Source organism: Lynx canadensis, chromosome C1 (assembly GCF_007474595.2).
Source record: "Lynx canadensis isolate LIC74 chromosome C1, mLynCan4.pri.v2, whole genome shotgun sequence".
NCBI lineage: Eukaryota > Metazoa > Chordata > Mammalia > Carnivora > Felidae > Lynx > Lynx canadensis.
The window spans coordinates 194537097-194559308 of record NC_044310.1 but is presented as its reverse complement, the minus strand read 5'-3'; the positions used below and the strand labels follow the sequence as shown (position 1 = coordinate 194559308).

General features: G+C 35.2%; 1 protein-coding gene across 9 annotated transcripts in view; it reads right to left on the bottom strand.

Annotated features, from left to right (window-relative positions):
* UNC80 (unc-80 homolog, NALCN channel complex subunit) overlaps positions 1-22212 on the bottom strand; it is a 223233-nt gene that overhangs the window by 118990 nt on the left and 82031 nt on the right. For all 9 annotated transcript variants that reach the window (XM_030326989.1, XM_032594509.1, XM_032594506.1 and 6 more), the window contains exons 23-25: positions 7685-7897; positions 4231-4366; positions 1013-1146 (exon numbers count right to left, since the gene is read on the bottom strand). In XM_030326989.1, the coding sequence (XP_030182849.1) occupies positions 1013-1146; positions 4231-4366; positions 7685-7897 (483 nt within the window). The remainder of the gene's footprint in view (positions 1-1012; positions 1147-4230; positions 4367-7684; positions 7898-22212) is intronic.

Here is a 22212-nt window from a genome sequence, read left to right as displayed (position 1 = left end):
GTGTGTGTGTGTGTGTGAGTGTGTGTGTGTACAGTCTTCTTCTGCCCATCCAGATCCATAAGAAGTACTGTAGTAATAAAAGTGTATGTTTAGAGATGTCTACGTGCTAAATACTTAAATAAAATTTTTTCCCCATAACTTAAATGAGAAAACTCATTGGAAGCACATTTCCACAAGGATTTATGAGCAGTTAGATTTTTATGACAGAAAGATTCTGCCAGTGATTTCTGGAGAATGCTGGTCATAAAACTCCTCATAGTTTGCAGAGTAAAGGAACTTAAAGTCTTGTGAAAGAAGATTCAAAATGAAGTCAGCATTGCCAAGACAGTCACTCAAAATAGAGGACAGAGGATATTGAGGAAGTAAGGCCTGTGTATGTGTTCTGTTTTAGTCTCCACAACACCATGAAGTTTTTACTTTTGTCAATTGCCATTTGTCAACTGCAACTCCACCACCTCCTGGTACACACCCTTCTCCTTTGGATTAAAATAGAGATAATGTAACACCTGTTAGCTAAATAGCCAATCCTGTAGTAGATAGCTTCAACTCGGCCAGCACCAATCATTACGTCTTTTAAAACAAGTTTTGTAACCTTGTGGTTTTTGCCTTTATAAGCCCACTCACGATTCCAGTTTGGAAAACACATTCCATTTCCGTACACCCTGTGTCTTCCAGATGCAGTCTCTACAGCCTCAAAGGAATGTTTTTGTTGCTTTATAGCCTCTTCTTGTATTAGACATTCCCAGCATAACTGACAGCGATCAGTACAATGTTGGACCCAGTGGTGTTATCTTCAGTGATTTCAAGGTCAATTTCAGAGTTATTACCCTTATTTTTTGTAATAGAAAAAAAGATTTTTTTCTTTTTATATATGAAAATCCCTTGGTTGAATTTTTAAGTTATATGATACATTTGGCCATTGAGCATTTGAGGAAATTGTGGTTACTCAAAACCTAGCCACATGTCTGGCCTCTCCAAGTAACCTGATTATTAACACACATGCTTGACTTACCACCAGAGGCTCAGTGCGTGGTCTGGGCAGGCAAGAAAAGGTTTCTCGAAGGAAGGTGGTAATCTCCAGGAGAAGCTGGCACGCCGCCATCTTCAAGGCAAAGGGGCAGCCACATTTAGAGGGGTTCACAGTACCTATGGAATGAAAGAGTTCCTTCCTAAATAAACAAATCAATAAAACATACACAGAGTCACGGTTTGATGGACAAAGCTACACATGTGTAAAATCAAATTGCAAATGAGAATGTCACCTATACATGTCCAAAATGAAATTGCATATGAGAATGTTACCTATACATGTTCAATTTACCTATTCCTTTTAGCATGATCTATGCATTACCATATACCTCTCTCTTCCTCCATTTTGTAATTCTATAATTAGTATTGTTTAGTATTAAGATATCAATCAATATGAACTAAATTATTTTCCTTAAGACTCATAGCATAACATAACACAGTCCACTAAACTAGAAAGCCTTTTAACAAAAACAGAAATGGAAAACAGTCTTGCAAGATTTTCACATTGCTAATTTAGTCAGATTTAGACTGTGTACAGGGTAGTGAACTACTTTTGGGACTACATAAATCTCACCACCTTATTTTGTGAGAGACATCTATCTTGAGGGCAGTGATGTTGCTTCCAATTTAGCCCAGATGTGTTTCTGCAGCATAGACAAGACATACTTGGTCACTTGTATCATATACTTTATACAAATTGGCCTATCATATTAAAGCATAGCTACACTAGAAGTATAAAAATATTCTCTTTTATTCTGAAGAATATCAGTCTTTGGATGAGTAAAATGTTGCCTCCATCATAGATCTAACAATGGATTTTACTATAGAGGCAGATAATGGCCAAGGTGACACCATAGAGATTTTTAAAATTCTTAGGATTGGTTCTCAGATACATGTCGTCACTAATCCTACAGAAATATACTGATTATTTATCAACATTCAGAAAAAAAGACCAAAGTAATGTCAAGTTCTCCCTCTCATAAAAGAAAGAAAATAGTTATCTGTTTGAATCAAGGCATCAAGCAGTCACAACTACAGATCAATATTCCTAAATATCTTTCTAAAAGATTTCCTGTGTATTAGGCTTTCTTAATTGAATAGCATGTACATATTATGGCTTAGCTGAGAGAGGGTGGAAATGATGTTCTTCTGAAGATATGTGATTTCCTCATGAAAACCATTACTTTTTCTCCAGAGATAGTATGTGGCTGGAGACACTGCCTCTTGTTAAGAACGGAAGAGACAAAGTCCTCTGGAATTTCTAGATGGATATTTTCTGGAGCCATAATTATCTTTTATTTTACTTACTAATTTTTTTAAGTTTATTTATTTATTTTGTGAGAGAGGGAGAGTGCATGTGGGCTAGTAGAAGAGGGGCAGAGAAAGAGGGAGAAAGAGAATCCCAAGCAGGCTCATGCTATCTGCACAGAGTCTGACACGGGGCTTGATCTCACAAACCATGAGCTCATGACCTGAGACAAGGTCAAGAGTCAGACACTTAACGACTGAGCCACCCAGGTACTCGAGCCATAATTACCTTTTAAGTGCAAGATGAGCTATGTACTGACAAGAAAGCAGAACTAAACCAGACATTTCAATCTTCTCTTCAATGGAGGCTACATAAGCCTAGACTAAATTGTTTGGATGCGCAATAGTTTTTAAAAAATGATCAAACACTACATATTCAGTATAAACTTCTGGATCTTGTCCTGAGATTATCATCCAGATTCTTCTTGTCAATCCTGTAAACAGTGAACTTGGTCTTAGTCCAGGCCCTCTTGCAACTATCATCTGAAATGTTTTGTTAAAATGAACAATGATTGAGTCCTACATGCTCTCATCAAAAACCCAAGTACCAGGCATAACATATTGGTAAACGACATTTATGTGGTCTCATGGAGATTAAAGCTCATTTTGGGCTGTGAGGATATATCCATCTAATGGTGCTTTAGCTCATCTGTGTTCTGAAGGATGCTTAGGAGATCCAGGGCAGTTTGGAGATGTCTTCTGGTGGGTCTTCACTAGGTTCTGTGATTGCTGGGTAGTCCTCAAGTGCTCTTAAGGCCAGACCCAATTCTATTCTCCATTCAATTATCCAAAGGCATTCTAGGATAGTCTAGACTCCTGTGAACTTGAGGGAATCTTTGGGGGCCAATGTTCACTTGGTAGGCTGAAATACTGATATCAGAATTTGGTATTTTGTTAGCAGCTAAGTCAAGAAAATTTGCTCTGATGTGATAAAGGATGAGAAAGTGCAAAATGATGAAAAAAATTGCAAAAAAAAATCATTGGTATGAAAGTGGAAAAGAAGACAATAAATTTTCTTTGATTATTATTTAATTATGCTCAATATTACACCCAGCCATCCTTTTACACTTTAAGACTAGAAAGATGAAGTCATCTTGGCGTTGCTTAACTGACAACAGTCTTTAACATATAATCAGGGAGTCTGAATTTCAAACCACTGGGGAAAGGCAAGAGGAAGAGGTATTATTGTCTTCATCAGATAATGTCACCAATTCCATAACTATTTAGGAATTTTATTTAGGTAGTAGTAAACATACACAACAAGCTTGTATGGTATACAACACACGTATGCACAAAATGGTGTTGAAGAGGAGTGTACAGGAATCTCTTTGTCTATGGTGGGACTCACTTCTAATTTTAACAAAGAAGTACAGTACAGCAGACATTCACACTTCTAAAAATCTGAATTGTTTAATATTTCAAATTCATCTTAAAAACTATAATCAAATAATTCACTATTTTAATGATTTGGGAAGCATTTCATGTTCAATTTTATTTGGTCCATTTTTTTTTAATCTCCAAGAGCAATAACAAAATGCAAAACCTGAGTGAACCTCTTCTGGGTCAGTAATTTTCCACAACTATATTTTCTCAGAGAGGCCTAATACTAACCCTTGTATAATAGTAAGAGTCACAGACTACAAAGCATTGGATGTTCTGTATTGGCTGCAACTCCTTGTGTCTGTCTATGGTCTTCTCTTTTTGGTTCTTGCCCTCTCTTTGTGTGGCTTTATGCACATGCGTTACATCCATGCACAGGGAATCAGGGAAAAGGAGCAGTGGGAAGAGATGGGAAGGTGGTAAGAATATGAAAGAGGAAAGAGAAATATTAAGTGCTCCTAAAGCAAAGATTCTTACAAGCAGGGGTTCTTGTAGTAAAGGGAGTCTCCTTACTGTCATCTAAAAAGTCTTCCTCCTCATCCTCCTTTCTCAGTCTCCTCTTGGTTTCCTCATCATAAATGAGACCCAGAAGGTTGGCGGGGCTTTCACTTTCCCCATGGCACAGCTCATTCAACCGGATGCCAATTGCCTAGCATGGGAGAAAAAGAGTGAAACAGCACAAAGCATGTCAGACTGAAAAATAGGCTTTCACGTTACAGAGGCCATAAGCAACTGTTAATGGGAAGGTATATATCATCTAGTAGGGCATATTAAACAAAGAGATTGACACTGATACATAAGCCTCCTCTATATGCCAATGTGCTGTACTCACCATGTTTCTTTATGTAGAAACCCAGGGGTGGATGGCATTGACACTATCTCCAAGGTCATTTAGTCTGAAGACTTGTAGGAACTGGAACAAAACCTTTGTGTTCTCATACAAATTTTTTTTCTGAATATATTTCCACTTACTTGAAGGACATTTATTTCATAGGTCTCATATAAGGGAGTGCAAAGTTGTTTTTAATGGAGGATTTTGTTGTAGTAAAAAAATAAGAACTCTCAGTTCCTCAGAGTGCTTCTGATTATGCTATTTTATGAGAATGTCACTGCCATGCTAATGAGTTTGGAGGTTGGCAAGAATTCTAGTACAGCAATTTTATTTATATCTAGCATTATGTACAAAGTAATGTCTTTTTTATAGACTTTGTTCTCCCACTCCATGATAGTCTATGAATGAGTAAGAGACACTAACTATTCCTTTGGTAGAGTATCCAACATCAACATGGAACCAATACCTGCTATCTGTTCTTCTGAATCATCATGCACTATTGTCTGATTTGCCAAAAGGAATTTTCCATAAGAAGAGACAAAATACACCACCTCTATCTAATTCTTTTTATGTTCCAATTACATACTGTGTACAATAAAAGACACGTGCCTAGGAAGGAGAGTCAAAAGCTAAAATGAGCACTGAACTTGGGGTTTGACAGTCTATGCATTCATAGGTATAAATTCCAACTAATTTTCTTCTTCCTTCTGGTATTACTTCTTTCAAATATTCAGAAAGGTTGCTAAATTCTGGGCATGCAAGAAATTAGACAAAGTACTACAAATTGATGAGGATACGTCCAAAACTCTTTAAATAAAAACACAAGTCGTTTGAATGTCTTGACTATCTGGAAAGAAAAAGCTCTCCTTAAACTCTGGAATTAAGTGACAAGTAACAAAAACTATATCAATGAGAAGGAAAGCATTGTAAAAAGGTGTCATGGCATCCTAAAAGTTTAGTCACTAACCTGAGAAGTTTTAAGCAAACAAAGAAAAACATTAAAAATAAAAACCACTACCTCAACAAAAAGCCTTGTCCTGATGCCACTATTTGGAGATCCTCTCTAAAGAAGGAGACATGCAATTATGAGTCTGGAATGGAGCCAACAAACTTAATGGTGAAATTCAAAGGGGGAAAAAATCTACATGGATCTTTCCAGGATGTTGACGCTAAACAATTTAAGTTAAATCCACAATTCAGAAAGCTTAAAGAGTTGCTCAGAAAATGAACTTGCCTTGGATAACACTAAATGTCTAGATAATAATTTAGAGCTCTTTGTCTCTTCCAAGGCTAGAAAAATGCCTTAGGGATAGGTTTGTTCCTTTTTTTTCATCAAATATTTATTAAGTGAGGTAATTTGTTAGGTAGTAACTAAAACATAGAGTTGAATAAATTGTTACAGTATGCCAGTATCTTTGCTGAATGTGCCCTAGTAGATTACAAGCCTTCATCTAGAAGGGTCACTGTTTGGCAACTGGGAAGGTGAGGGAGGTTGAAAGACTTGCTGAAGGTTGTTCAGCAAGCCATGGTCTGAGATCCAAACATAGGGTATCTGTCTTTTGCTCTTCCCCTCAAGGAGCTTACAGTCTCCTGGGGGAGGCAACAACACATCAAAATAACACATTAACTGATGAAAGAGACAAAAAGTATTTTATTAGTTCAGGGGATGGACAGATTAGATTCAGTTCAGAGAATCATACAGTGTCTCTTTTCTGTAGATTGCTGTAGATGTTGAAGAATTGGTGTTTGGGCTAATGGAGAAGAAGAGGAGTGGATACTCCAGGCAGGGAGTTCCAAAAGATCTGTCAAGGAAGTGCACGGATCTGTTCAGAGACTGACAAGTAAGCCACTTGGCTGAAGCACAATTTTGTGAGACAGAAACATGTGCAGGAAGGCTGGGAGGGTAGATTGGGCCTAGATCTATAGTTCTTGAAGCTGAACCTCATTTTGTATTCTGAAGAATGATGAAAGGCAATGTGTGAATGGGAGAGAACCCTTACTCTTTTGAGAGACTCTGTGTTAACTGCCTAGAAATGCACAAACTGTGTATCCTGCTTTCAGAAATTAATGTAATAACTTATTATTACTGAACACCTGTTAGACACAAAGGATTGAGATAAATGTTCTTTTAGATACATTAGGTCATTTGACTTCATCATCCATAATCTTGCTGTAGTTTGAATAAAGGCTGTGGAGAGAGCAGTGATGTCAGGCTAAGCAATTTGGGTTTTATCCCAAGGGAAAAGGAAGGCCACTGAAGCATTGTAAGTTGGTAAGAAACACAATCTGATTTGCATTTTAGCCTAATCACTGTGAGAGCAGTTTGGAGAATGAATTAGAGAGGGTAAATCTGGAAGCCGGGAGATAAGTATGAATGTTCTGCTTTCAGATGGGCTCTGCCATTTGGAGATCATTTTGTTGGCAGTGTGTAGAATGGGTCAGATGAGGGGAGATTGTGGGAAGAAGACCAAATCAGAAAATATTTTAGCCATCCAGATGAAAAAGAACAAAGATGTGACCTAAAAGGACATCAGTGACATGGAAGAGGTGGAATCAATAAGGGAAGGAAGGATGGAATATGTTCAAAGGCTGTCATCTTAGATAAATGGTGTTACCATTTATAAGAATAGAAAGTTCAGGAAAGGTTGCAGATGAGGGTGTATTTATATTGGAAGAAGAGTTTTATTTTGGTCAGATTGTGTTTCAGGGTATTGAGTGAATGCTTCCAGAGTACAGTTGGTAATGCTGGCCTGGGATCTGAACAGTGCTATGGATAGAGAAGTCTATGCTACTGGCATATAGGTTACAGTTAAAAATACAGGAATAAATGTACTCCTGGGGGAGGTTATGCAGGAAAAAACTACAATAAATTCTGGGAATGTCTATATTTATAGGGGGGAAGGAGGCAGGGGACTAAGGAAGGAGACAGGAAATAATGTCTAACTTCATAGATTTATTGAGAACATTAAATGAATTAAGTTTATCTTCCCCTAAAATGTTTTTTTTTCAGTGCATGGTACATAACAGATACTCAATAAATTGTCTCACAAACAAACAAACAAACAAACAAAAACATAGAACTTCTTCACTTCACCCAAGCACCTGAATTTTTATATAAGAAAATCGTAAGCTCACGTCTCCCCATTGGTAGAACAGCTTGGCAGCATTCCACTGTAGCTTCTGGTTCCGTTTGTTGCCCACAATGGGAGAGCGTCCCCTGGAAAGGCCTTTCTTCGTGATATTCACATGATGCCCTTTCATCCACTCTGGCCAGTTGCCGCGGTTGCAGCGGTGAACAAAACGGGCACATTCCAGAAACAGAGCTGCTCTGGCTACCACAGGAGCTTCCTGAGGACGGTTGTGGAGGAAAGAATGATGTCGGATTAATGAGCAATAGGCCGACCTTAAAGGGAATTACTAAGTACTCTTAGTTTATTTTAGTCTCCATGTCTTGATTTAGGTTAGTCATATTTCCCAGAGTGCAGACTGGTAGTAGCATGGTTAACAGTAGTGGGAATTCTGGAAAATGAATCTTTGAAGGCAAATTTGCATACTGAAGAATTAGACATTTTAAGTAGATTTCTGTGTTTAGCTTTCCCCTTTTGAAGAATCTCAAGTAATTTTATGACTTTATCATTGCATATTTAAGAGGCAGCTGGGATTTGCATAGGAGAGTGAGATAATGTTCAAAGGAGTTTTTTAATATGAAGCTTTTGTTAAACCTAAAATTTTAACCCAAGGCAAACAAATATTCAATTTCTAGAACTAGTCTTATGTTAATCAAGGGAGTCAATAGTGATCTTGTTCCAACGATAATGTTATCTATGACCATCCACACACTCCAAAGAAGTACAACTGTTCCTGCGCATTTTGGCTAGTAAGAAAAGGAAGTGCTTATTAGATTTTGTTGAGTTAGTCTTTTGTCCCCCTTACTTTGTGATGAATAACAGATAAAATTCTGCTTAAATGGGCATGGTTTCAATTGAAAATGTTTGACAAAGAGGAAATTATTCAATTGATAAATGAAAAACAGAGCATTTATTCAAAAAAAGAGAAATATGGTTCCATCTTGTCATGTCCAGATGTGCTTAAAAAAAAAGAAAAGAAGAAACAACTTTCAGTTAATACCAAGAAACTAGTAAGGATCATCTACCTACTGAAATCTTCACAAGCTAAAATAAATAAATTAAATAAATAAATAAATAAATAAATAAAGGAACATTCCCATAGAAGGTCAACAGGTAACAAAAAGTACATACATCAACAATGTGTATATTTAACTTGAGCCAGTTTAAAAAAATACATCACAATACTGGCCATCAACTCAGAGTTACCTAATAGCCATAAGCTGATTAGTAACCAATGCTTTTCAACATTTCAAACAATAATATTCTTAATGATTCATTAATCCACAATATTAAAATAGGGGCTAATATATAGAGAGTATCAATTACATGTTGATTAGCTTTTATGAGTCGTCATTCTGAATAATAATAACAAACCTCTAGACTAGAAATAATATCCTCATTTCAATGTTTTTAAAAATGAGGCATAATTTTTCTACGATCATACAGCTGGGAAGAGGTGAACACAGGATTCAATACCAGGCCTTTCTAATGTACAAATTGTTGCTAGTTCCTCTTTGGTACCTGCATTGTCTTAATATATACACAGATAAATCTTGACAAAGATGATTTCTAGAATGTGTGTAGAAAGTCATTTTTTTTAAATGGGGCATTAAAGTCATGTAACGTTACTCTCTAAAACACAAATATATGATCATATCATTTTCCTATTTAAAATTTATTATAGGCTCCATCCATCTCAATCATAACACGAATAAAGATACTCAACCTTTGTTATCTGGTTCATCTCCCTTTCTATCTCTGTATCAAGTACTCTATGGTCTAACTATATCGAACAGGTTACAGTCCCTTAAATATGACATCTTACACCTTTTCACATGTTGTTTCCATGATTTGTGGAGCTGTTAAGCCTTTTTCCCATCTTGTAAATTCCCACTTTTACTAATAAGTTTAGTTACTTCCTCTAAGAAGCCTTCCTTAATGTTTCTCCACTTAGGCAGAGTTGGTTACTTCATTCTTTGAATACCACAGTATCTCAAACACACTGAATGATTCTAGTAAGTTAGCCCTTTAAGCATTTTCTCATTGTCCACAACTTAAAGGAAGACATCAAGAGTTCTGATAAGAAATATATTTATGTAGGAACTTAATATCACAAAGCATATGATGCATCGATACTACATGCAAAGTTAACCTATGCGGAAAGGTAGAGTACCAGATGAACATTAATGGTGAGAACCTATCATTAAAAAAAAAAGTGGACACTAATGATGAAAATCTATCATCCACTGCATTGGTGCCAAGATTTGGTAGTAGGTCACAGGAATAGAAAGACGAGATTGAGAGGGTCAAATGATTTTCTGCGTTAAACCTATCAGTATTGGGGTACCATAACATACATATTAAACGTCTATGCTCTTTTCTTGTATTAAATATTTATTTTACTACATATCTCAGATATGCTAATCTGTGTCTGGAAAAGGCTTGAACATCTGTCTGTAAAAATGGATGGCAGTCTGGAAGGCAAGGTGAGTCGTGTGAATTTGTTGTCAACCCATCAAATTTTGACACATTCCCAATATAAAGCAATGGGATTCATTGCTTAATGACAGGAAGACAGAACCACTGTTAGGGTGGCATTATGTTGTAAACCCTGGCTCCTACAGAATTACCAAGGTCGAAAATTAGCCTAACTCAAATGTATGGGGCAGAGGATCTTTTTATTGCCCTTAACTATTAGATGACACTGAAAAGATTAATAATAGATGAATGAAAAATCCAAATTGTGCTTTGTGGTTTTTCCTATGTACATTGGCTTGCCTCCTTCAGAAGAAGGCTTAGAAAGCTCAGGGCATTTGGAATGAAAAGCAATTTTGATTTTCTGTTCACAAAAACTAGTTATAATAAAACTCAGATATTACCAGTTATCAGCCCTAGGAAATCCTAATCTAAAGTTTGGAAATGGAATCGAGATCATTATGAAAATAATTCCCATTAACTATATAGCACAACATGAAAAGGAGGGTTGATTATTATCTGACGAATTTGATCCATGTTAACTGTAAAAGTAGGTAGCTTTTGGAAATGTCATTATCTGCATTAAGGGATGAGGACATAGAGTAACTCAAACATTGCCTTTTTATTATAATCCTCATCAACCTGGTGGATGAAAGCAGACTTGAAATAGTATAGTCAAGATGACACTGAATAATACCACTTTCTGGGGGTATTGTAGTATATATCTTACTATACAGACAATTGAGGAAGTTGTTGAGGACTCTACAAAGCTAAGGACTCTACTGTGCATCCTGGTAGAAGATACTTAGCATTAAGTACTGACTTTACAACGTGTATGAAAGAGCTTTCAAGGCATTTTAGGTGGGGTGTGGCTATAGGGAATTATTTTCCTTATAAATTCCTTTCAGAGTATAGTTTAGAAAGTATTGATTTTAGGGGCAGAGTTCTAGAATACCTTGGACAAAAAGAATTCTTCCTGGACATAGAGAAGAGTCAATTTTTCCTCTTTTTGATGGAGCTTACCTCTTACAGTTCAGCGCAATCTGAAGAAGCAGCAAAAAATGGAGACATGACAGAATGGATAGGGATGGACTCACATCACACAGAACAACAGCACAAATGGAGAAAAATGAATCAGAAGAACGCTGCATGGATGAAAACCACAGAGTATCAGAGCATAGTCAAAAGTGAACATCTAAACAAAATTTGATACCATTGGTATACCACAGAGAATTTTTACTGGTGGTCCTGAAAGAAAAGTAGGTGTATTTAAATTTCTGTCTTATTAGCATGTCTGCTAGATTACCTTTTTATGTTTTGTAATGCCAAAGAGTAGCTTCAATTCAATTGTTGCATAACCTTATAGTCCTAGACAAGGCAGGAACCAATTTTAACTGGGAAGATTAGATTAACCTAAAATATTCAGTGAAATCTTATAGAATTTATAAGTTTGAAGGTCAAAAATAGTTGAATACTAACAATTTCACATGGTTCACTCTTATATAAGGTGTTCTCTGCAATGACTACAAAGCTATTTAGTTAGAGCTACAAAATGTCATAAGAATGTCATTATGCAGCACGGATTTCTCTAACATTCTATGACTAGAAAACTTCAAGGGTTGGCTGCTTCTCCTTGACTTCCTTTGTCACTTTTCCTGCATTTTATGAGATCATTATGTATATTGAATGTTTCCTTTATGAAAGTGAAGGAGAGAATTGGAACACTAATTCAAGCAGCTGTGCTTTATTTTGCCTGGGGACTTAGAAAATATTGTTACCAAGATACGATGGTTAATTGAAGGTTATAATTGCAATACATTTCTTTCCCTGAAGGACTATATCTAAACTTATTATGTGAGAAGAAACCTAACTGATTCTGAAAACTCATATAAAAAACACTGGACAGGAACTAACTGTTTTAAAAGACTGAATATTTTATGTTGGCCCCTGGGGAATTACATAATATTTTTATTGCCTTACAATAAAATATAAAGCTCTTGCTGGCATAGCGTACCTATTTATTTAAAACCAATGGGAATAAGCAGTTATTGTGGGTCCTAATGTGCATTGGAACCTCGTTTGCTAGAGGATATGTGCTTGTGAGTCAGTATTTATTACTTAGCCTATATTGAATTCTCTGCCTGACTGAGATCAGTAAGTAACTGACAGGCTGTCTCTGCCCTTGCTCATTTCCACAGTAGCTGTGGGCAACTGAAATCATTTGGTTATCAGGCTAGAGGCAGGCATTATATTTTAGTACATGGTCTAGATGGCTAGTCATTTTAACAGTTACTCATATCACACTAAAATTTTGGGTATTATAAAAACTAAATAAAGTCTTCTGTTTCTGACAATCTGATGGATTACGTGTAGAAACAAACTTCCTTTGGTTTCGACTTCTAAAAATACTGGATAAAATATCCCCCAAAGTTTTCATTTTGTCTTTCTTTTGTTTCTAACATGAGATGATAGACTGCTGGAGAGAAGAAATTACAAGAAAGTATTATTTTCGGTGGGGGAAAGAAAGGGGTGAGAGCAAGCATAGGAATAATTACCCTGAGGGTTCCTACTGACTGTGGAGAGGCCAGACCCTGGGTTTTCAATGGGCCATGAGTTAAATGTCTGGGCCCAAGCAGAGTGGGAGGTCAGTTCATTAATTCCTACATAAAGCCAAGATCCCAGGTGTGACTTATGTTCAGTGAATGAATAAGAAAAAGATCTACCCCGCAGAAGTAGGTTTGCCTGAAAAGACTTGGCTCTGGCTCTGGGTAAAACAGAAATAAACAGACAAACAAAAAACAAAACAAAAAAGATTCTTTTATGAGAACTCCTAATCAAAATCCCATGTTTTTGTATAAGTTTGGACTAGAATGGGTATGACTTCCATGCTCCTTGACCACTAAAAAGATCATTTAAAAATAATCTTAGGTTAGTGCTGCTTCCATGCCTGAGAAAGGAAATGGAAATCCTCTCTGGAGGAATATTTTACATCAGTACTTCTCAAATCTTCAGACTTAAGTGTGAATAAGAGTCACTGGGGAATATAGACAAAAATAGACTTTTTTGGTCCCATCCCAAAGATTCTGATTCAGGAGATATATTGAGGGCCCGAAAATTTGCATTTCAAACATGTGCACAGATGATGCTGATATTGCTGATCTGCTAAATAACACTGCTTTTAATACAGGTCTTAAAGAATTCTCACAGATAAAATCTCAAGAAGTTAAGTTCACATAACAAATACATTTAAAAATCTACCGTAAGAGCAGAAACAACAAAGTATAGAATCAAACTCACAAAGACAGGAGTTATTGGAATTGTACGGTATCAGATACATCTAAAGATTAATGTGGATATTGAAATGTATGATGAAGAAATAGGTTATCAAAGTTGACCTGGTAGTTTTAAAACAAGGATCAAATAAAACTTCTACAAATAAAAAGTAGTACTCGAAATTTCAAACTCAATGTATAGATTAAAAGACAGATTAGACCAAATGTTCTCAACTTTAGCACTATCACCATTTGGGCCAGATAATTCTTTCTTTACGGAGGGTGCACTATGTATTAGGAGATGTTTGTCAGCATTTTTGTTATCTACCCACGAGATTCGAGTAGCAACCACCAGGTTGTGACAATAAAAAATTCTTCCAGACATTGTCAAGTGTCCCTTGTTGGGTAAAATTTCTTGTGGCTTAGAACCATGGGATTAGACAAAGTTGAAAAGAGAAAATGTGAAATGGAAGACATATCTCAGCAATGTACTCAGGATATAGATTGAAAGAAACAAAGAAATGAAAAATATGAAAGAGAAATTGTCAAAAACAGAGGATAAAATAATAAGATCTATCATATACCTTTTTAATTCATAGAACTAAAGATTAGATAAAATGTGAAAGATAGAAGTTTTGAAGAGATAATAATTGAACAATTTGCAGAACATATATAATATGCCAAGTACATGATTCAGGGGCTTTATGAACCTAAAGTAAGAAAAATGAGCTAGAAACATCTTAGTGAAACTGCGAAATATCAACAATAAAAAGAAAGTGTTAAAAGCAATTAAGGGAGACAGATTAGACTATGCATATTACTTAAATGAATGTTGATAAAGTCAGAAAAGAATGGGATAAGAACTTTGAGGTACAGAAAGAAAATGTTAGCTTGTAATTATAATTCCAGCAAAAGTATCTTTCTTTTTTTTTTTTTTTTAACCTTTATTTATTTTTGAGACAGAGAGAGACAGAGCATGAACAGGGGAGGGTCAGAGAAAGAGGGAGACACAGAATCTGAAACAGGCTCCAGGCTCTGAGTGGTCAGCACAGAGCCCAACGTGGGGCTCGAACCCACAGACCGCGAGATCATGACCTGAGCCGAAGTCGGACGCTTAACCGACTGAGCCACCCAGGCGCCCCAAAAGTATCTTTCAAGAATGAGATCAAAATAAAGACATTTTCAAGTAAATTGTAGTTGTGAGAGCTACTGCCAATTGATCATCACTAAAGAAACTTCTGAAAGGTCACCTTCAGAAGAACATGGATCCTAGGAAGAATGTATGAGATTCAAGGAGAAATGGGGAGCAGAGAATATGCTAAGCTTTTGGGTAAATTCAAAAATAATTTTCCTGAAAATCAATAAAAATATTGTCTGCTTTGTCAATGTTAAAACAAAAACAAGCTGGAACTAAATCTTGAACAATAGTTGGGGTTAAAATCCTCTACAGTATTTTACTTTTTGAGGGAAGAGTATGGATACTAATTATAGACTTCATTTATTGAAATATGTGATTTTAAAAAATAAAAACAGAATACAATAATTTCCAATCTAGTGAAGGAAAATAAATAAAACAAAGCTAAACCAAACCAAACCAAACCAAGTCAATAGAAATAAAACTAAATCCATCACAATCTAAAAGAGGATATAAAATAGAAATAAGAACACATATACAATGAAATAATGAAAATGTGTGATAAATAGGCAAAAAAAGTGAGGTTAATCTATATCAGCAATCATTAATCTGTGCAAAGGTACTAAATTTTCCAGGGGAAAAGGTTGTTAAAGTAGTATAAAAAATTCAGTGTATTTTTTTATGAGAATCATACCTAAAACACATATAGAAAAGTTGAAAGTAAATTATTGGTAAAAGGACATACCAAGCCAATGTTAACCTAATAAAATGATTTCATCTGTATTGGAATCAGAGAGAAATCTATCTTACTAAAAATAAACTGGGTCACTAGCTAGTGATAAAAGGCTCATAGCACTAGATACTTGCCATACTTCTAAACTGCTACTAAATAAATATAGATTGTCAGAACTACAACTATAAATGCCATCAAATTTGCCATCAGTGTGAAGATTTAAACGCAACTTAGTATCCAAAATCTATACAGAACTTATCAAACTCAACACCCAAGAAACAAATAATCCACTGAAGACATGGGCAAAAGACATGAATAGACACTTCTCCAAAGAAGAGATCCAGATGGCCAACCGACACATGAAAAAATGCTCAACATCACTCATCATCAGGGAAATACAAATCAAAACCACAATGAGATACCACCTTACACCTGTCAGAATGGCTAACATTAACAACTCAGGCAACAACAGATGTTGGCGAGGATGCGGAGAAAGAGGATCTCTTTTGCATTGCTGGTGACAGTGCAAGCTGGTGCAGCCACTCTGGAAAACAGTATGGAGGTTCCTCAAAAAACTAAAAATAGAACTACCCTACGACCCAGCAATTGCACTACTAGGCATTTATCCAAGGGATACAGGTGTGCTGTTTCGAAGGGACACATGCACCTCCATGTTTATAGCAGCACTATCAACAATAGCCAAAGTATGGAAAGAGCCCAAATGTCCATCCATGGATGAATGGATAAAGAAGATGTGGTATATATATACAATGGAATATTACTCGGCAATCAAAAAGAATGAAATCTTGCCATTTGCAACTACGTGGATGGAACTAGAGGGTATTATGCTAAGTGAAATTAGTCAGAGAAAGACAAAAATCATATGACTTCCCTCATATGAGGACTTTAAGAGACAAAACAGATGAACATAAGGGAAAGGAAACAAAAATAATATCAAAACAGGGAGGGGGACAAAACAGAAGAGACTCATAAATATGGAGAACAAACTGAGGGTTACTGGAGGGGTTGTGGGAGGGGGGATGGGCTAAATGGGTGAAGGCATTAAGGAATCTACTCCTGAAATCATTGTTGCACTACATGCTAACTAATTTGGATGTAAATTTTTAAAAATAAAACATAAAATTTAAATTAAAAAAAACCCACAACTTAGTAATCAACATATCAAACTAGTAAGAAGTCAATAAGAATGGAGATTTGAATATAAAACACTACACCTAAGAATTGGAGACTGCACATGCTTTTCAACCACAAATGGGACATTTATGAAAATCGATAATGTTCTAGTTCATAAAACAAGTCTCCATTAATTCCAAAGAATCAGTATGTAAAAACAAACTTACAAATCAATAGCAAATGGATGCCTAATAAAACCTTGGTATTTATAAACTGAAACACACACATACACATCTAAATAGCCCATGGGTCAAAAAAAAAGATTAAAGAAATTAAAAAATTACTTAAAAATAAGTTGTAGCAAAAATACAGCTTATCAAAATTTATGGTGTGTAGTTAAAGTCGTCTTTGAGGGAAATTAATAGCTAAATGATCAGTTTTGAAAAGAAAAAGTGAAATTATTAGCTCAGCAATCAGCCAATAAGCTAAAAAAAAATACAATGAATTCGAAACAAGAGAAGAAAATAAAGAGCAGGACGTAATGAATTTGAGAACAAAGATAACACAGAATCAACAAGGCCATTAAAAAAAAAAACTAATAAAATTGAGAAATCTCTGGCAAGCCTAAACAAGAAAAAACCCCACAATTTTAGAAATAAAAACATAGAATAACTACAGATATTGCAAAGATTAAGAGCTAATAAGAAAATGTTATGATAAATTTTATGCCAAAAAACCCATGAAAATGTAGGTGAAATTGACAAATTACTAAAAAAATTAAAATTACATTGATTCAGAAGGAAGCAGAACTTTTGACTAACCAATTAAGAACTGAATTTCAATTTGAATTTCAGTTATCTCTATATTTATCTATGGACTCGATATAATTCCAAGAATAAATCAAAGTATTTTTATGAAACCTGACAACCTAATTATAAAACTCACACGGAAGAGCAAAGAGCCATAAATAGCTTAGGTGACATTAAAAGTTCTAGCTATTAAAACAGAGTAGTTTAACTTAGGGTACAAGGGGAATAGAACAAAAAACAAAAACAGAAACCCTCAAAATTACACTCATGCATATGTGGAAATCTGACACATAATTAAGATAATACTATGAATTCAAAGCAATAAATGAAATGAATTCTCCGCACATCAGAGAATAAAGTAGGAACTAGTAATATATTATGCTAGGATAATTATTTTCCATGTGGATAAAAAAGGATTAAGAAAACAATTTCCTATCTTATACCAATCACATGGTAAGTTCTGGCTAAGGACTTCGGTGTGTAATGCAAACTTTAAAACTTTTATAAGAAAAAATAAGAATATATTTATTGCCTTGGAATTTCTTTAAAAATCTGTTAAAAAAAACTGCTAGCCATAAAGAAAATTTTAATGAATCAAATTAAAATTTTCTCTTTATTAAAATTTAGTATAAGGAATAAAATGAAAATAAGCCACAAAGTAGGGAACAGAAAATGGATTCTTATTGACAATATCTACATCCTTTTAAAATCCTCAACAAAATTTAAATAATCCTCCAAAAAAGAGAAAATAAACACATGGGATCTTTTGCCAAAGTGAAACGTGAATGGTAAATGGTATAAGAAGACATTTCAGATTTTAGGTTGAAATATAAAGTGTTGTTACTTTAATTCATCAGACTGGTAAAGATAAAGATGTTGGACAATACAAGACAAGAGCACAGAGCAACAGCAGCTTTTATTACAATGTTGGTGCCAGTAATTGTTGCAACTACTTTGAAATACACTTTGGTATCCTATAGTAAAATTACGATTCAGTAATGCCACCCACGCATGTATTTTGAAAACTGTAAATCAAGGCCCATATGCAGTAACACTCATGAAGGCATTGTTCAAAATAGTCAAAATTTTGAAAAAATAAAAATGTCCATCTAACATTGAATGGATATGTAAACTGACATATTCAAACAAACATCATTCACTAGTGAAAATGATTGTATTGATGCTAAAGCATCAACAAAGGTGAACTCAAATGAAACATGGAACAAAAAGAGGATGGTATAATTTAACTTTAAATGAATTTTAGAACTAGGCAAACAAAACAAAAAGGAACAATGTATTTCCTAGAGATACAAGTGCATGTGGTAAAATAAAGAAAGCACAGGAAAGATAAAATAAAGTTCAAGAGAGCAGGGTCTTCTGGGAGATAGGGGGTATATGATTAGGGAAGGGAATCCAAGCAACTTTAAAAAACTGGAAATGTCCTATTTTAAGGTAGTGGTGGATATGTGACATTAAAACTTTTTTTCCCCTTCAACTCTTCATGTTTATGATATACATTACTTTTATGCTACATTTCATACTTAGGATCTTTTTAAAAATTCAATAATATAGAAATAGCACTAGAATCAAGTGAATAATTTCATGATTTAGTTTTGGTTATTACTGAATTATTTCAAACTTTCTTATGATTCAAAAGAGAACACAGTATGATTTCACTTTGATAGTTCCTCGTAGGCATGTATATTCCTACTTCCCTGAAAGAAGCTAATCTGCATTGATCACCAAGCAGTCTTATGATGGAAAGCCCTGTGTGGATCAAATTCGATGCAGTGAACCTGAAAGTGTGACTATATCTATGGGAACCAGTGTTTCGTTTTCTCCCAAAGACTTCCAGTTTATTCTGCGTAACTGGTATAATTCTTGATAGCATCCCCTTTCACTCTCCAAAGTGCCTCAGTTGGAGAAAAAATTATACAATCGTTCCTAAAGCTATCTATTTATAAGGCTATGTAATTTACCAAGAATTAGGTTTTCTCCATCCCAGACCAGAGAGAATTCTATAATATCACTGACTTTCTTGCCTTCTTGGAATTTCTCCTAATGCAAAAGACATTATTACTAGTGTTATTCATGCTAATAAATTAGAGATCACTATGTCTGTTCATGTTATATATTTAACTGACTAAAAAAGGACACAATATTTCATCTGAACTATACAGAAAACAGACAGAAGTGCCTTTCGTTAGAACTGTTTAATTTTTCTATTTTTGTGCTTGCAGATTACATAAACCTGGAGACAAATGAGGTTTTTCTAAAACATGTCTTTTCTAAAATGCTTTACAGTTGTGTCTATTAAATTTGTACTAAAAAGAAAGAGCGTGAGGCAGAGCTGTGCTGGACTTAAAATTAAACCAATTATCCCCAAGTTGAGTAGTCAGAGCAACAATGACAAGAGAATTGTTTAAAACCAAACTTGCAGAAAGACTTGGAATGTTGACATCTCTAACATTTCTTTCATTTAATGATACTTTTTAATTCTGAAGAAAATTGCAAATTTGAAAAAGTCACATTTACAATCTATGATTAAGGCAATAAAACAGTGAAAACTTCTGAAATAAAAATTACATCATAATGCAAAAAGTGTATTTAAGCTGCACTTAAAAATAAATGCAACATCCAACAGAAGCAAACAATAAAGGAGAGAAGGGAGAAAGTGTTGGAATGGATTGTGATGATGAAATGAACACATTTGTCTTTCCCTCCTCTCCCAAATCCTATCTGATGAAATGGCAGAATCAAGAAGTATGCCTATATCCATATCTGTATCTGTATCTCATCTGTGTATCAATCAGCAATCTATCCATCTATGTCATTTATATTTATACCTACCTCTCTCTATGTTTCTATATTCATATTTCTATATGGTAGAAATACAGATATTTCTATATTCATCTTTCTACTTGATAGAAATTTCTATCCATATTCACACAATTATACCTATATGACAAAAACCACAAATGCATTGTAAAACATGTAAGACATATTTTAACAGTGAGACATTTCTGAAAGCCAGGAGGAAGATGAAATCAGATATTAAGTGAAGCCAAATACAGAGGAAACAAAGCTAAAAATACATCTAGTGGAGGGCGTTTGTGAAAGTTAGAGTAATTCCAAGAAACTCTTAACCCAGATGAACAGGTATGCAGTTGTCATACCTGGGCAAATGACAGTAAACACCAAAGGCTACCTTGAGTCAAGCACACAGGACACACAGCTCTGTTCCCCTTCCTCAGGATGCTTGTCACAATTCATCAGTGATCCGTTCCTTCACTTTTCCGTACTTGAGAAACTGGATTTAAGTTGTGCCCTTAGTTGGGGACTGTTCCCTGAGCTGGTTCCTTTTCTCTCATGTGAACAAGGTAATAAATGTGAAAGTGCTTTATAAACTATCAAGTATAATGAAAATGTTACTATGGTTATCCACTACTGCCACCATCATTACCTCTCCCTTTTATTCAATGAGCTCTACCTAGATTCTTTGTCTGATAATGGAGACTACCACACTCCTTTAAACCTTTACTGATTCTGATATCTGGAATTGTGACCTCTGACCTCTGTATACTCCTTGGCCTTGACCTAGAATCACAGACTCAGGTATGAAAGGGAATCATACAAACCACCCACTTCTTGTGGCCCCTCTGTACAGTGGCCCCCATTGAATCCAGTCTAGTGACAAAGAACTGATCACTTCTCAGTGGAGCTACCCCATCACTGGACATCTACAATGATCAGAAAATGCTTCTTTTCTTTGAGGCTCAAAGACACTGCTTATAAACATCAATCCCCTTTATTTTATTTCTTACCACGAGATTTATAAGATTGAGAAGGTCAAGCAGGGCCAGAGTAGGTTCCAAAGGAAAGGAAGAAAAGAGAATCTAGTGGTCTGGTAACTATCTGGCAATAGCCATATTTTGGGGAAGTAAAATAAATTTTAAGTTTCCAGTGGGATTCAGCCCAACTTAGGGGTAGGAGTCAAGCTACAGGCAGGAAAAGAGTGTACTTGTATCTGGAAACCCCTGTAACCTCATCTCCTTGAAAACAAAGCATTATAGCAGTTGGAAATCAAATAGGTATGAAACCATTTTGGTAGGAGGGGATGAAATGTCAACAGCAAAGAGACTTGATTATCAAAGTATTGATCAGTATTCCTCTTAAAATAATCTATGTTCAGAAACCAGTATTCATTTGTTCTATTGGGATTATTTTTCAAGTCTTTAAATGCTCTCTTTGGGACAACCCTCATATTTCTCCCATGCCTACATATCTTATACAATTCCTAAGTATTACATATAGGAAGCAATTATTCTGTTTTCATAACACCAATAATTGTTAATAAAAGTAATCAGTCCAATTACTTGACTAAAATGTTTCATTTGCCAGTAATAATGCATTAATTGAGATTTAATTCTTAATAGTTTTGTTTTCATGGATGGGTTTTGCGGGGAGTCCATAAACCTTCTAATATTATTTGTTAAATTTTGTCTACAAGTGCACTTCTCTTGGGAAAATTTCCAGAGCTTTAATCCAATTCTAAAAGAGTCTATGTCTCCAAAATATTAAGAATCACTGGTTTAGTGGAGCCCCTGGGTGGCTCAGTCCGTTACAACTTTGGCTCAGGTCATGATCTCATGGTTTGTGAGTTCAGGTCCTGTGTCGGGCTTTGTGCTGACAGCTCAGAGCCTGGAGCCTGTTTCAGATTCTGTGTGTCCCTCTCTCTCTGCCTCTTTCCCACTCATGCTCTGTCTTCTTCTCTCTCAAAAATGAATAAACATTTTAAAAAAATAAATACTGGTTTAGAGAGTGAATATGTGGTGTGAATCTTTAAAGAAAAACTATATTTTCTGATTATGAGTTCATCATGTATTCGTGTGTAAAGGAAACTTTTTAAAGGATTCAAATGCTTTTGGACCATTAAAATTCATAATAGCTGTTTAAATGTTATCATGCCATCATTTT